General features: G+C 43.0%; 1 protein-coding gene across 1 annotated transcript in view; it reads right to left on the reverse strand.

The window, feature by feature from the left end:
* The window catches only part of poln (polymerase (DNA directed) nu), a 35,618-nt gene that overhangs the window by 6,515 nt on the left and 14,032 nt on the right, over positions 1 to 15,071 (reverse strand). Inside the window, exons 14-17 of the mRNA XM_035149714.2 lie at positions 12,205 to 12,262; positions 10,710 to 10,787; positions 6,633 to 6,744; positions 4,039 to 4,121 (exon numbers count right to left, since the gene is read on the reverse strand). Coding sequence (XP_035005605.2) covers positions 4,039 to 4,121; positions 6,633 to 6,744; positions 10,710 to 10,787; positions 12,205 to 12,262 — 331 coding nt within the window. The remainder of the gene's footprint in view (positions 1 to 4,038; positions 4,122 to 6,632; positions 6,745 to 10,709; positions 10,788 to 12,204; positions 12,263 to 15,071) is intronic.

The following is a 15,071-nucleotide window of genomic DNA, read 5'->3' on the forward strand; positions in this document are numbered from 1 at the left end:
ATGAACACAAAAAGCGTCCTGGGCCACAGGATCCTTTAACTCTCCACAGTTTCATAATGAACCGAAAAATATCTTCAGACTTCCCATTGTTTCCCAAACATTGATTTATTTGTGGAGGCCCCGACACAGCATCAACGCTGACGCCTCTTATTGATTTTCGTTTTTTTTTTTTTTACTATTTTAAATGAGTAAAACCTTGTCGAGCTACTTGCGGCAAATTGATTCGCTCAGCTGCTCCTTGCCTCTCTCTCTGTCTCTCTCACACACACACACACACACACACACACACACACACACACACACACACACACACACACACACACACACACACACACACACACACACACACACACACACACTCGCTAAAAAACAACCACACATTTGCTCTTTAAAAACAGCAGTGACGTACAAAGATGCATGTAGATGATGTATATTTGCATATAGAGCGTGAGATCCAATCACAAATGGGTCACGTTCTAATCTTAGACTCTATGTAAAGATGACAGCTCCCAAACAAGTGAAGCCAAATCATCTTGCTCTGCCCCCTGGTGGCTGGCTGCAGCGTAGGTCATAAACCTCGCCTCCTCCTTGTTAGCAGAGGGGGCATGGACCAAAACTAAATTTTTCGTTTTTGCTCAAACGTGTCGGCCACCTTTAAATGCAGCCTATAATTTCAATGTACTAGAGCTGTACTTAGAGCTGTCCACTTGGGATTGAAGCACCCAAGAGGCAGAAGCATGTTTATTTCATGTAGATGTTGTGGAAGGTGCTTGAGAGCTCTGCCTCTGGAGAAGCGTGTTCCTGCATCTGTACGAAGCCCCACATTCCTGCTGAATGAGGTCACCTCAGCGAGTGACCTCTGACCTTTGTTCCTGACGCTCCCTGCACTGCTCCTCTTGTGCTCCTCTTGTACTCCTCTCAATTTCTTTTGTCCTCCCTCTCGTCTCTTCTTCTACTACTGCTGCGATTCTTCCTGTTAATTCAGATTTTCTTTTTTTTTCTGCCCTCTCTCTACTGCCCTTGTGATTTCTGCCCCCACCATGAAACGTTTTCTGTAAAGTCTGAATGCGAAAATGCAAAAAGGCTACTGATAAACATTTATTTTTGGAAAGGTCACTGAAGAACCTCAGCTGACAAAATGTAGATCAGGTCCATCAGATGTAATGAATGTAGCAGTTAATATTGATCTATGTTTTTAAGCCTTTCTTTTTGATGACTTCTTATTTTCACAGTGCAAACTAAGCCCATCTCTCATCTCCTTCATCTCTACTTTTCTTTTTTCTCCAACATCATCGCTTGGCCTTCTTATCAGTTGACCTAATTGTATAACGTATGCATGTGTGTGTGTGTGTGTGTGTGTGTGTGTGTGTGTGTGTGTGTGTGTGTGTGTGTGTGTGTGTGTGTGTGTGTGTGTGAGTCCATAGCACCGCTCTGCCCCTCCTCCCTGGCCTGATTATTGTCTTGCGGAGAAAGCTTCCTTTTAGTATTCAGTATCCATGGCAACGCTCCTTCCATGAAGAGCTGTCTGTCTATGCTGATCAGGAGCTCCTTCAATTCCTCTTCTCATTTCCCTCTCTCTCTCTCTCTCTCTCCCGCTGCCCCACCCACTCTTTACTCTTCCCCTTTCCCCTACATTACTCTCTCCTCCTCCGCCACCTCCCCCCTTTCCTCTCTTTGCCTTTAGCCTACATTTTCAGCCTTCCTCCTCTCAGTATCTCACTCCATCGTTCTCCTTACACACTTCATATGTTCTCAGCATTTTTCTGAACCCTCCCAGCATCCAACCCACGGCTCCATATATGTCTCCAATTAATTACATTTTGACATTTGCCCGATTGACGATTAGATTTGAGGTTTAGTGAGATTCCTAGAACGGTATCAGTCTGTGTGTGGCTCTGTTGGCTCATTGTTCTTCTCTCCTGCCCGAGCCATGACTCCAGCTCAAGTAGAAAAACCCCAGAAGCCTCCATCATCAGCTCGAGAGCATCAGATTTTGTTGAACTCCTTCAGCGCACTCAGAGCCTGTGGAATATCAGCGCTGGCCCAGTTCCCCTACGTGCACATTCTGATGCAAACCATGCTCTTTAGGTTTTCTGCTGATTGGCTAATTAATGAAATCAAACCTATTTTCTGGACTCGTCATGACACTGGACTCAGGAGGAACAGTGAAGGTCCTGTTTTGATTATATATCACGACTGGGTCCGAGTGAAAGAGGAAAACATGAAACTAAAAAAATCGATAGAAGTCTTCTGTATAAACAACACACACTAAGCTAGGTATTGTATTACACATGTCCTATGGAATATTTTATTTTTTCATTTTAAATATTGAACATCTCTGGTGTCAGCAATCTGTAAAGAGGTCAAACCCAATGACATAACTGACCTATTTAGACGTGTACCACAAGCTAAGCACACGAACAGGTTAGTGATGATCTACTTTTATAGTCATTTAACCTTCTCTCAGTAAAATGAGTGAGAACATCTCTCACAACAATGACCTACAAAGCCAGAACAGCATGCAGCCCCTGAGCAGGTTCCGAAACTGAGAGAAAAGGACCAAAGTGTAAACAATAAGAGCATCTGAAGGTCCAATTGTTAAAAAGCTTGACCCTACTCATGACCTCTGACCTCTTCACCCAGCTCTACAACACGTTTATCAATAATATATAATGACTGGCAGCCCCCAATGCCCTCTGGCACTTCATTACAAGGAGGTGTTAGGCGTTCACTTTGTAGAAAACTCAATAAAAAGAACTCTTACAAAGGGAATTGTTCAGGATGTATAGTGAAAGCTACACGACACCCAGGTTTAAATAGGGAACTTAGTTTTTCTCCTTTTACAGTTGATTTAATAGCCTTGAGATATTAAAGTCTGTTTAACTCACCATCTTGTCAAGTGCCTCAGACTCCTTCAACTTGTCTAACGTTCATCGGTATGTTTCTCACTTCATCAGGACATATGGTGCTTTTACCATGTCCTTCCATTTTGGCTCAGACGTGTCAAACGCAGTCAAGAACACATATGCCTCAGTCATAAAAGCATGAAAGAGCTGTAGCTTCTAAAAGTGTGATATAACAGATTTTCCTCAATATTATGAGGATTCATTTCAAAGGAAGATATGACTGAAATCTGATATATGCTCCCACAAATTCATTATTTAGGTTAGAAGCCATGCACTCACTGATTTTTAGATTTAAAAGGTGCTGTAGTCTGGTAGTTGCAGTTTTAGGGTTTTACTTCTAGTTCTAGCTGACATTGTCAAAACTGTTATTATTATTTCACACTTCAGGCTTTTGAAAAATCAGGCATTTATTAAATGTCGGTACGTTGACGGTTCACTGACTGTTTCACATCAGATCCTAGAAGAGGCTGTTATGGTGCTTTGTGTTAGTCAGGAGGAAAAAGCTTCCTCAGAAGCATTTAATGTTTTTAAAAACCTGCCTCCTCCTCCTGCTGAACACACATGCCAACGTGGTCACTCTGTGCTGACAGACGCACAAATGTCCATATTGAGTATATGCACAAAACATTTACTTACACATATAGGTGCACAGATGTTAGTTTAGTCTCACATGACGCTGTGTCACTGGTCATGTGTGCATGTTCACAAGAACATGGTCAGAGTCTCTTTATGAGCCACAAGGGTGCATTATACATTCATCCTCCTCTTACTCATTTCTCTCCGTCTTCCACGGCCCCTCTGCCTCCCACCCACATGTCTGTCCACTGTGTGAACTCAGGAATGTGTTAAACAACATGAAACTAAACACAACACAATCTAAAACATGTATAGGTAGTGATAACCTGCAATTAAACTAACTTCAGGTTCTTTCTCAGTACCATCTCTGCTGTCCAGCTCATCGATGTTGACTGAAGAATACTTCTATCTTCATTAATCAATTATTTATCACCCACTGCCCTGTGAGAACATGCCCTGTGAGAGTGAGTGTGTGTGTGTGTGTGTGTGTGTGTGTGTGTGTGTGTGTGTGTGTGTGTGTGTGTGTGTGTGTGTGTGTGTGTGTGTGTGTGCTGACCTGCCCCGTACACAACAGAGTAGACGATGCGCTTGGCGTGTTCCCGATCCTCTGAGGTCACCTCACTCTCACTCACCCCCTTCCTGAGGTACAGAGAAAAACAGATTGAGAGAATTGTTTTTATACTTAAATTAACTTAATATTGCTTTAAGGTGAACAAAATGGTGTAGAGGTGAAAAGATTGGTTCAAAAATCAGATGGTACACAAGACTAGATTGTGACTAATGAATAGGTTATGATTTTCAAGAGAAAAATTGGGATAAAACATTATAGAAACTGTATAAAACAGTTGCAACGTAAGTATTGTGTGATGAGTTGTGTGCATGTACAGATAATGACTTGTTTGTCTACTTTGATTCTTGTTGTTCTGGTGGGAATTGAAACGGAGACAGATGAGGAGGTAAATCAAGAACAATTGAAGAAGGGAACAAATAAAGCAGAACGAGAGGGACACTCGGAGAGAGAACACCTCGTCCAAGGCTAACAACCAATTTATCCGGATCCGCTCCAAAAAAATGTGGAGGAGAAAAGGAATCCTGGACGGATAGAAAAGCAAAGAGAGAAACGTGAGACAGAGCAGAAAAAGACGGAGGATGAAAACTACTAAATAGAAACTAGAATGAAATGAAAAGCGAAACCAAGTGAGGTATGGAGGTTAAAAGGACGTGAACAGCAAGTCGACAGAGGGACTAAGAAAATAAGAAGGACAGAAGAAGAGAGAGAGAGAGAGAGAGAGATAGAAAGAGGACAGTTATGTAATGTGACTTGTAGACAGCCGTAGTAGTGGGGATCAGACAAGGTGGGACGTCTGCAAAGTGGCGTTTCTGGAGGGGCTGACGGGGAGCTGCCAGGGCAGATCAGTGTTAAGAGTGGGTCCCCCCCCCCACCACCACACACACACACACACACACACACACACACACACACACACACACACACACAAATTACAAGTGTGTCTGCTGAGCCTCAACACTCCAGTGTTTCATAAGGTCAGTTGTGTCACTGCCTGTGGCCTCAGTGTAGGTTCTTAAATATGAGACAATTAGAGTAAAAAAGGTTCCCTATGACAAACACATGCAAATACATACATGTCTGTTAAACGTCAGCTTAAGGTAAATGCTGGGTTGTATAACCTTAGATATTAGTGACCCAAAGGTGAGAGTTCCTCTTCACTGTGCATCTGGCTGAGAGAAATCCATACTAGCTTTTCACTGCCCCCTGCTGGATAGGTATTAATCTACTGGAGGCTTTAAAAGTCAGGTACGCAACACACAGCATTTTGGATCTGAAACACACTCTTATGTCCAAGTTGTCCTAAAATGGCTGGTTGTTCTCACATGAACAGGTTTTGCAACTGACACCTGTCAGCAGGAAGTTGTGAGAAAAGAAAGCGTAGAAAAAAGAAATTCAGAAGAGACTTATTCTCATTATAACAAAATCTAAATCAAGCAACAAGGAATCAGTTGTGTAGCAGGAAAAGAAGATTCTCACAACACAGACTGTGACAAACAGATTTCCAGATTTTGATCTAAACCAGTTTGGGTGTTGTCTGTTTTCGCCCCGTTTATCATTCTGTTGGTATGTGGGTGTTTGTTCGCAGGAAATGCTAAATGGATTTCCATAGAACGTGGTGGAAGGACGGGCCAAGGCATTTTTAAAATTTCTTTAACATTGCAAGATACTGTGAGATAATTGAGGATTGATTGGTAAGAGAATGACGGGACACTAAAGTGAGGAAAGAGGGGGAGAAGGAGGGGAAAAGATGAGTAGAAAAACAAAATAGTGATGAGTGATTGGTGATTGATGAGAGAAAGAAGGGAGGAGAAAATACAGGAAGGACGGGACTTGAAAATATAAGAACAGGGAGACAACTGGAAGGAAAGAATTAGAAGACAATAAACCAGAGAGTAAGGTTTAGTATAATCCCGGCAGAGCTGCAGTGACGGCGCACCAATTAATTTGTTTAAGGTGAAAGAGAGATAATGTAAGAGACACAAAGTCTAGCCTCAGCAGAGGTGTAATTATGGCCTGTGTGACCAGGTAATCTGTTTCACCGGCCGCCCTCTGCCACACACCTGACTGAGATAGATGACAGGAGCAAAGGTAGGACGCTGGGAAACACACACACACTCAACACACACACAAACACACAGACTCAACACACAGCATTGACAAGACAAGACAGACCTGTGTGTACACACTGACACACACTGGCAGCAGGAGAGAAGGAGAAAAACACAAATACTTCAAAAGGTGACAATGTCATCACTAGGGGCGACCGGCCCAGGGGTCTCCTGCCCGTGGACAACAGAGAGCAAAGGATGCTGTTGGCAAGGTAGTCATGGCAACAAGATTATTAAGTGTTTGAAGTGAAGGAGGCGGCAGTCTGGAGAGAGAGCGAAGGAGAGACTGGGAGTTAGAGAGGGAAGGAGAAACTCTGTGGGAAACCATGAGTGTCATCGCTGGCCTTTGATATCAAGATTGAGTGTGTACATGTGTATGTGGGTGTGTGTGTGTGTGTGTGTGTGTGTGTGTGTGTGTGTGTGTGTGTGTGTGTGTGTGTGTGTGTGTGTGTGTGTGTGTGTGTGACTTACCACTGAGAGGCCAGCATGGTAAAGACGTCAGCTTGGGGGTTGGTAAAAACACGGAGCAGCTCAGGGTCGGAGGAGAGATGAGCTAAGAGACGCAGCTCCACCTGGCAGAAGTCTGAAAAGTCCACACACGTACAAACACCTTCTTAATGACACATGACTTCAAAAGGGCATCCATGATCCACAGCCTGTCACCTTCAGCTGAGTCATTCCCAAGATTTTATCAAATAACCAACAGTTTAATTCTCCTCTGAAGTGTCTGAAACTGAACTGGCTGCAGCAGGCAATTAAGTGTGAATCAGGACACTTGATCCAGGGGCACCCAGCACATTTACCAGCCCGACACAATCTAATTTAAAGTGGATTCAGGCAATATCTCCAACTACAGTGAGTGTTGTGTTTCTCCTCACAGTAAAAACCAGCTGGAAATGAAAATTATGCAATAAGAGGGAAAGGGCCTGATAAAAGAATCAAAGAAATTGCTGCTAATCTTCTCTTGCACAGACAATTTTACACAAACGGAGTATTTCATGTTTTTTAAAGCCCCCTCCTGGTACACAGGTATTTAATAGTGAATAAATAGTGTCTATCTTACAGCACACTGTGGACAAAATAAAACATTTTATGTAAAATTATCTTTGTTTGTAAAATATTAACAGACAAAACATAGAGATAGAACAGGAAAGGTCCGACAGTTACAGGAAAATGAAGTTGCAGAACAGACACAAGAACATTTCAACAAAAAAAACCTCTGAGACCAAATCCCTTCACAAACTCGCCTGAGGCAATTACAGTACAAGCAGAGAGATAACCAGAGGTACTAACGAGAGAGACACACACACACACACACACACACACACACACACACACACACACACACACACACACACACACACACACACACACACACACACACACACACACACACACACACACACACTTCTTTGTGGCAGGTGACAGTGCATCAGGATGACATGTTCTGTACTGACAAGCCTACAGTTCTCTTGTCAGCTTGTCAGCTCGAAAACTGAAACATCTCTCAAGACAAACACACTCACACACACACACACACACACACACACACACACACACACACACACACAGACACACAGACACGCTCAGAAACAGCCATAAAGCCACTGCTGTTCATTCCATTACTGCAATTTCACCCTCTGCTCCGCTGCTTCAAATTCCAATTAAACTCGACTAAATGTGGGAATAAAGACTCAAAATGGAAAAAGGGGGAAAAACCGAAAGAGTCTTTTCTCAGTTGGGCTGAAGCAACCATCTGTAACAGGTTTCAGCTCACGCGGGGAGAGAATGATGGAGGATGAGTGTATGGGATGGCGCTGGAGGAAGGTCGTGCACCGGCGCGTTCAAAATAGTTCCATTTATCGTCATGGAGATAAATCTGAAAAATTATTGCGATGCGATTTTGGGTCAAATTATTCAGCCCCACTGAGAAAGAAACTCCCTGGACTGTGCTGTTTAAAATGCAGGTCATGACAAACACTGTTTAACCAAGGTCAGACACGTGGCAGAGGAAGCTGATGAAAGGGAAAGAGAGTGAGAGGAGGATGGAGGGATTAAGAAAAGAAAGCAGGGTGGAGGGGAGAGGGTGAGGTGAGAGGTGGAGGGGAGGAGATGACGGGCTTCGGTTGTGATGAGGTGAAGGAGGGAGTTTCTAAAGATATCATCCCATCAATGTTTTATGAGCCCGATCACATTTCCTCCGAGCATGGCCGCCAGCCTCGGAAACATATTGCTGACCAGGATCTGTGTGTGTCTGTGTGTGTGCGTGTGCATGTGTGTGTAAAAAGAGGGTGTGAAAGTGGCATGAATAGAAAGAAAGGAAGATTATGTGGATGGATTTTTGTAAGAATGAAATGTATGAAACAGAAAACTAAACATGAATGTAGGGTTTTGTGAGTGTGTGTGTGTGTGTGTGTGTGTTCTTCTGCTTCTTCCTGTCTCTGTGATAAAAATGCCACAATCAAGAATCCTCGTATTGATCCATACAGAAATAGATCCAATCTGCAGTAAGCTGTCAATAGACTGAATCCTTCAACTACAGCAGATAAATCCCGTCTCACCTTCAGACTGAAACTACACAGCAGAGAAGATGCAGTTTTAAAGAAGCTCCATCTGATTAGTTGTATTAGTACATTCATTATTAATCAACTGAATATTCACTATTGGTCTGCACTCACTTGAGATGTGAATTTTTAAACAAGAGGCACTTTATCCTTAACAACATTCAATACGTGGTATCGAAGCTGAAGCCGCAGCAGCTTTGATGATTGACAGAACAATGAATGTTGATTGACAGCAAATTAAGTGTTGTTAACTTCATGTGTTTTGGTTTTAATAATTTAACAATAGGCATCTACTATTTTGACAAACAAAATAATTCATAACTAAGAAATTAGTCTTACCAATATATAAATAATATGAGCCTTTCAGAGAAATATCAGTTTCTGCGTTTATTATGTTTGCTGAGAGGAAAAGTTTTATTTTATCGACTAAATAATGCAGAAAAGATGTGTATTTGTTTTTTTTAGCTCTATATATTCAGTTGTCTTTGTGTTTTCTTTGTATTCACACTTTATTATGATATCAAGCCTTAAATAGATGTCTTTGTCATAAAGGTTTGAAAACGACACCTTAGGAATCATTAACAATTTAATTTTCCACTCTAACTCTCATGTTAGTATATATCGGACCATGTATTGCTTTAGATCACAGATATTAAAAACAATAAATAAGAGGGCACCAGCTCCTGCAGTTCCTTGGACAACATACTAAGATATTGTGTGGACTAAGTGTCATACATCTTTAATGCAACCAGCCACAGTGGCCTGAACAGCCGTCTGTGCTGCTCTGCAGAACAGCACAGAGTGTGAAGGTTAGAAGGAGAAAAAACCTGCAAATTGAGAATATGAAATGTCCCTCGTGGGTTGTGGTAGGTGGAGAAGAGCTTCCAGAAAGAATAAGCAAACCAGCACAGGCCAAAGAAATAGTGACATAAGTTGAACTAGATTGTTAAAGTTAAATAATGTGTCATCAGACCAAGGAACCTCTAAGTTCAATGACATAAGATTAGACCTACTTCGTGATGATAGAAATAATAATCCTACAACTGCTGTTAACATTTTAATTTACCTTTAACTTCGGCCTTTATCATCCGGCATTGAGATTCAAATCGTTTAGGGTGAGGGTGATGATAGTTTAAACCAACACACACAAACACACACATGGTCAGCAGTTGCTCCACTTTGGGAAGGACATCAGAGGACACAACTGGGTGAGGAGGGGTTGTTTCCATGGCAACCTTGCCTCTAAACGCACGTGTGTGTGTGTGTGTGGTTGTTGTGGGCATATGTGTTGGCCTGATGCTGACCATGTCCATGTGTTCGTGAATTGCTGCCATGTTGTGTGTCCATGTGGGATCCTCTCTCCTTTTCACTGCTGTCCTCCTGCTCACCCTGGTTTATCCGTCTGGTTATGTAAGTGACACACTGTCAGGGCCAGCAGACGCCCAGCCTTCCCCGAAAAGCCCCCCCAAGCTGACAGTGTCCTCTGTCTGCAGAGCACAGACCGGCGTTACACCCCAAAGTGACCTCAGACCAGCTGAGCTTGTGTCAACATGAGGGTTTTTTGTAAGTTACAAACTTGAAACGACAAATATAACCGAGGCAAAACAGTTACGCTGATTAGATGCTACACATGGAGGTAAATAAACACAGCAGCACAAGAACAAGAGAAATATGGACTGATGTCAACAGACCGACACACTCTTCCCACAAGGTTGAACCATAAATGCAGAACTAATGTGGTTTAGCTGTGAAGCAGGAACTTCGGGTCAACGGCCTGAAGAGCAGCTAAGGGTAAAAATCAATTTGTGTCAAACCATGTGAGTGACTAAAGTCTATGAGTGAGGCCTTTACTTGTTAGTTGCACAACAGACAGTGGTTTGTCTTGTTCAAAATATTTCAGGGAAAATATATATATTCAGGCAAAAATGTTAGAAAAGAAATGATATCAAAAAATAACGTGTTGTGAGTTTATTTTTTGACCAACCTGCAGCAAGGAAGGTGCAGCCCTTCTGAGGGATGAACATGGCTCGGGGGTGAACTGTCACCACCTCCTCCTCCTTTCCTGTGGGACCAAGCACAGACCCCTGAGGAGCACTTCACCACATCACGCCTCAGTCGCTGCTGTTTAAAATGCGTGAACTTAATTTTAGTGCCCTCCAGTAACCGCTGTGCAGGTTTTTACATTTTTCAGGTTGTCTGCATTTAAACCATGACAATGTACAGTGTTCAGCAAATGATAGTTGTGTTACACCACACACTTAGCTTATCACAAAGCATTTTTAATTGTGTCACTTCCATGTTGTTGACCTTCCATATAAGGAGCAGCACTGTCTCTCACAGCCGATCACAACAGATAGATTGTGATAATAAATACATTGTGTGTGTGTTTGTGTGGTTGACAGACAGTGACACAGACAGTGACACAGACAGACTCAGAGAAACACTGACAGTGAGCAGCTGGGGACTTAGTGCAGCAATAAAGAGTCAATACACCTAACTTAGTTAAGTTGTGGAGCCAAATCGCCGCATTTAGACACAAATCAGAATCCAATGAGGATCCGTCTATCACTGCACTCCGCACTGATGAGGTCCAGTACAATGAGCTATCACATCCTATGTCAGCAAGGTGAAAACAGCTCTTCAGCAGCTTCAGGACACACAGATACAAATACTGCACTGTAATCAGTGGTGATTAAGGCTGCAAACTCTCCCCTGAAGGCACGAGAACAGAAGTGATACGGGGATGACAGACGGCAGGAGGGAGAGGAGGGACGATGTGCAGGACGGACTGAAGAAGATTTGATGACAAGGAGCTTTGGGAATCTGAGTGAGGAGCAGGAGTGCTGATGGTAGCACCTACGAATCCCTCAAACAGAGAGAGAACGGGAGAGAAAGACAGAGGCAGGGACAGAGCAGGGGACAGAAATAGAGGTGTAAAGTTGAGGGTGAGACCACCGCAGCTACGACTGGAGGCAGAGTCGACGTGGCCTGGCCAAGCCAACACATTAGGATGTTTTATTCATTAACAAATGGAGAAATGCTGTCAGACGGCTAATCCTGCACCTCAGGAAAGTCATAAGTGCAGCGCTGCAGATAGGAGATGACTTCACAACACCACAAGCAGCCATCTTTAATTAGGAGCTGATCGTTTATCAAAGGACATAAAGCCATGACATCAGACTTGGATGGACCAGGGCTTTGAACGTTAATGGTGACATTAATGGTGCAGCTGAAATATTTTTGAACAGCAAGTCATCTTCCAGTTTACATGTGATCCCTGAACCTTTGAAAAAACAGGAAATTCGGCACAGCTAGAAGTTCCTGTTTAATGATTCATTTCCCATAGCGACTACTATCGTCATATACTCCACCTCCCTGCTCATCAACAACATCTATTACTGTCTCATTCTCCACAACATGTGGGAGGGGTGTTTCTGTGTGTGTCTGTGTGTGTCTGTGTGTGTCTGTGTGTGCCTTACCTTGGATGTACTGCTTCTTGGTGATTTGAAGAGGCTGTCTGGGCAGCGCCTGGAAGTTCTAGTTTGGAGACAAAACACCTTTTGTAAGCAGGCTCCAGTTGACAATACAGCCTCATTTAGTGTGTAGACACTGTAACAGTCTCTCATTACTCGATGGAAGTGGGTTTTGTACAGATAATTTATTCCCCACTGAGGAAACATGAATGAACTAATAGCTTCTGCACAAGAGAGAAAGGTCATATACTGAAATATCCTGAATTCTGCCCCAAGTAAAGACCAAGCTGTAAAAAAAAACAGATCCTAAATTTATAATGATGCAGCTCAATTGCAAAAGCATATTTCATGAGGCCATTTCTTATTTGCAATTCTAGGACTCTTGTTTATTGCTGCCTGGAAAATTTGCTGCTTTGTATCTCAAACTTTTTTCTGAAGCAAAAAACTGAAAAACAACTTTATGACAGAGATGTGTGAGTTGTATATTCCAGTCTCCTGTCCTCGTCAACACCTTTTCCAATTCCCAAGTATCCAAACGTCCCATGACAAGGAGAAGCATTTAAATGGCGCGGGGCTGCGTTGCTTGGTGAAGATCAAGAAAAACAGAGATCCATCCCGAGACTCCAGCCAACACTACAGATCTTTGAAGTTTTCAAACCTACGTCTTAAAATAGGAATCTGATGCCCACCCTGCATCGACCCACCGAGTAATCTAACATGCTGCTGATGAAGACACACACACACACATAATTACATGCATGCAGGTTTATTCTGCCTGAAGGAGGAAAATGGAAAAAGCTCACACATACGCACGCACACACACACCGTTTGATGGGGAGAAGAAAAAAGCAGGTTCATACTCAGCAGTTCCATTTTAATCCCTGTTAATCCCACTAAAACCACCCTTTAAACACACACACACACACACACACACACACACACACACACACACACACACACACACACACACACACACACACAGTACAAGGTCTGGGAGTATGTATAAGGGGAAAGTTAAAAGTTTAAGCCCTGCACACCAACACAAAGATACACACAACATTAAGAATGAGGCAGGTTAAGAGAAGGACATGGAAACTTGCCCTCTGACACACACACACACGCACACACACACACACACACACACACACACACACACACACACACACACACACACACACACACACACACAGACAATAACTTAAGTGTCTTCCATCGTGTTCAGAATACAACTGTGCATGTAGTTCGGTCGAGCCCACAGTGACTGTGCATGGTTGTGTGAGATCCGGAGAGAAACAGAAACAGCTCTCTGTTTCCACAGCTCATTCATTATTCAGGAGGGAGAGAGGGGAGAGAGAGAGAGAATATGAAAAGACAGGACTGCAGTGACAGGGTGTGGACAGTGGAGACGATACATTAGGGACCAGGCACCAGCCCCCTAATGCACACACACACAAACTTTGTGTTAGATAAATAACCTGCAGTGTGTATTTGGGGCAGAGTGAATGACAGACGGTGCAGGTAATTACAAATGTGTGCATGAGTGTGTGTGTGTGTGTGTGTGTGTTGCCCTGTGATGTGACAGGTGATTCGCTGTGTCAGATTTGAATGCTCAGCTTTCCCATCATGCGCAGTGACGGCAGCATAAATCAGGACACACAACACACACACACACACACACACACACACACACACACACACACACACACACACACACACACACACACACACACACACACACACACACACACACACACACACACACACACACACAAACAACATATAGTATGCAGAGCACAGTGAAGTACCTGAAACACTGTCAGCACACTAATTTGTCCAGGGTACACTCTGACCTCCTTCTTCAGCTTATACACAACTTTCTCTCTGCTGCTGCAACACGTCATAGACACAACAGTACACACAGTGTGCTGCACAGGAAAGACAACAGAAGACAACTAATGCAAATGTAAAGACAGTCCAAGCTGCATCAAACTGATCAGAATTCAGACCTTACAGATTACAAACAGTTTGAAGAGAGGATGAAGCTCAACACATTTAGGAAGTAACCATCCTACTGTTTATAGCTTTTGTTGATTATTCTTATGTAAAAGTGAGTGGTGCCGTGTGTTTTGATATGCAATGAGATATTTTTAAAGGGAAAGTCAGATGTGAGGGTGAAAGGAGGGATGAGAAGGAAAAGAGGATGAAAAGACAATCAAGGAGACGGCAAGGCGGGACAGAGAGAGCGACGGAGATCAGGAGATAAAAGACAGAAATATAATATCAACAAAATGAGAATCCAATGATTAAACGGCAGAGATGCAGAGGGACTGTACTGCGCATGCATCACCGCAGTTTGAGAGAGAGAGAGAGAGAGAGAGGATGAATGAGGAATTGTAAAACATAAAATAGCCCAGGTCAGCTTGCTCTGCTCACTGCTGACAATACAGTTAAACACACACACACACACACACAGGAGCCTACAGACAATAAACATCCATAATCAATACCTGCTGTCACACACACATCGTGGACATTTGCGACAAGGGGAGGAGCCGCATTTTAGGTTAATGTGCCGAATAAGTGTTTTATTTATGAGATAACTTTTTAAAAATATAACAGCTAGTTGTGTCAGAGGTGTGTGGAGTATATGTGTGAGTGAGAGCTTCTGAATGCGGTGGTGTTGCATCATAAAAACATTGATATGAACTGGAACCAGGCAGAGTGCACCTGAGGTTTAACCAGGTTCCTTTACATTACACTAACAATCCCTTCCTGCCTGCAGGCACCTGCTAAAGATGACAGGTCAGACAGAGCCAGCAGGAAGTCAGGGGGCCTAACAACAGGCACACAACTAATAATCAATTAGGAACGTG

The sequence above is a fragment of the Hippoglossus stenolepis genome, chromosome 23, assembly GCF_022539355.2.
Source record: "Hippoglossus stenolepis isolate QCI-W04-F060 chromosome 23, HSTE1.2, whole genome shotgun sequence".
NCBI classification, from domain to species: domain Eukaryota; kingdom Metazoa; phylum Chordata; class Actinopteri; order Pleuronectiformes; family Pleuronectidae; genus Hippoglossus; species Hippoglossus stenolepis.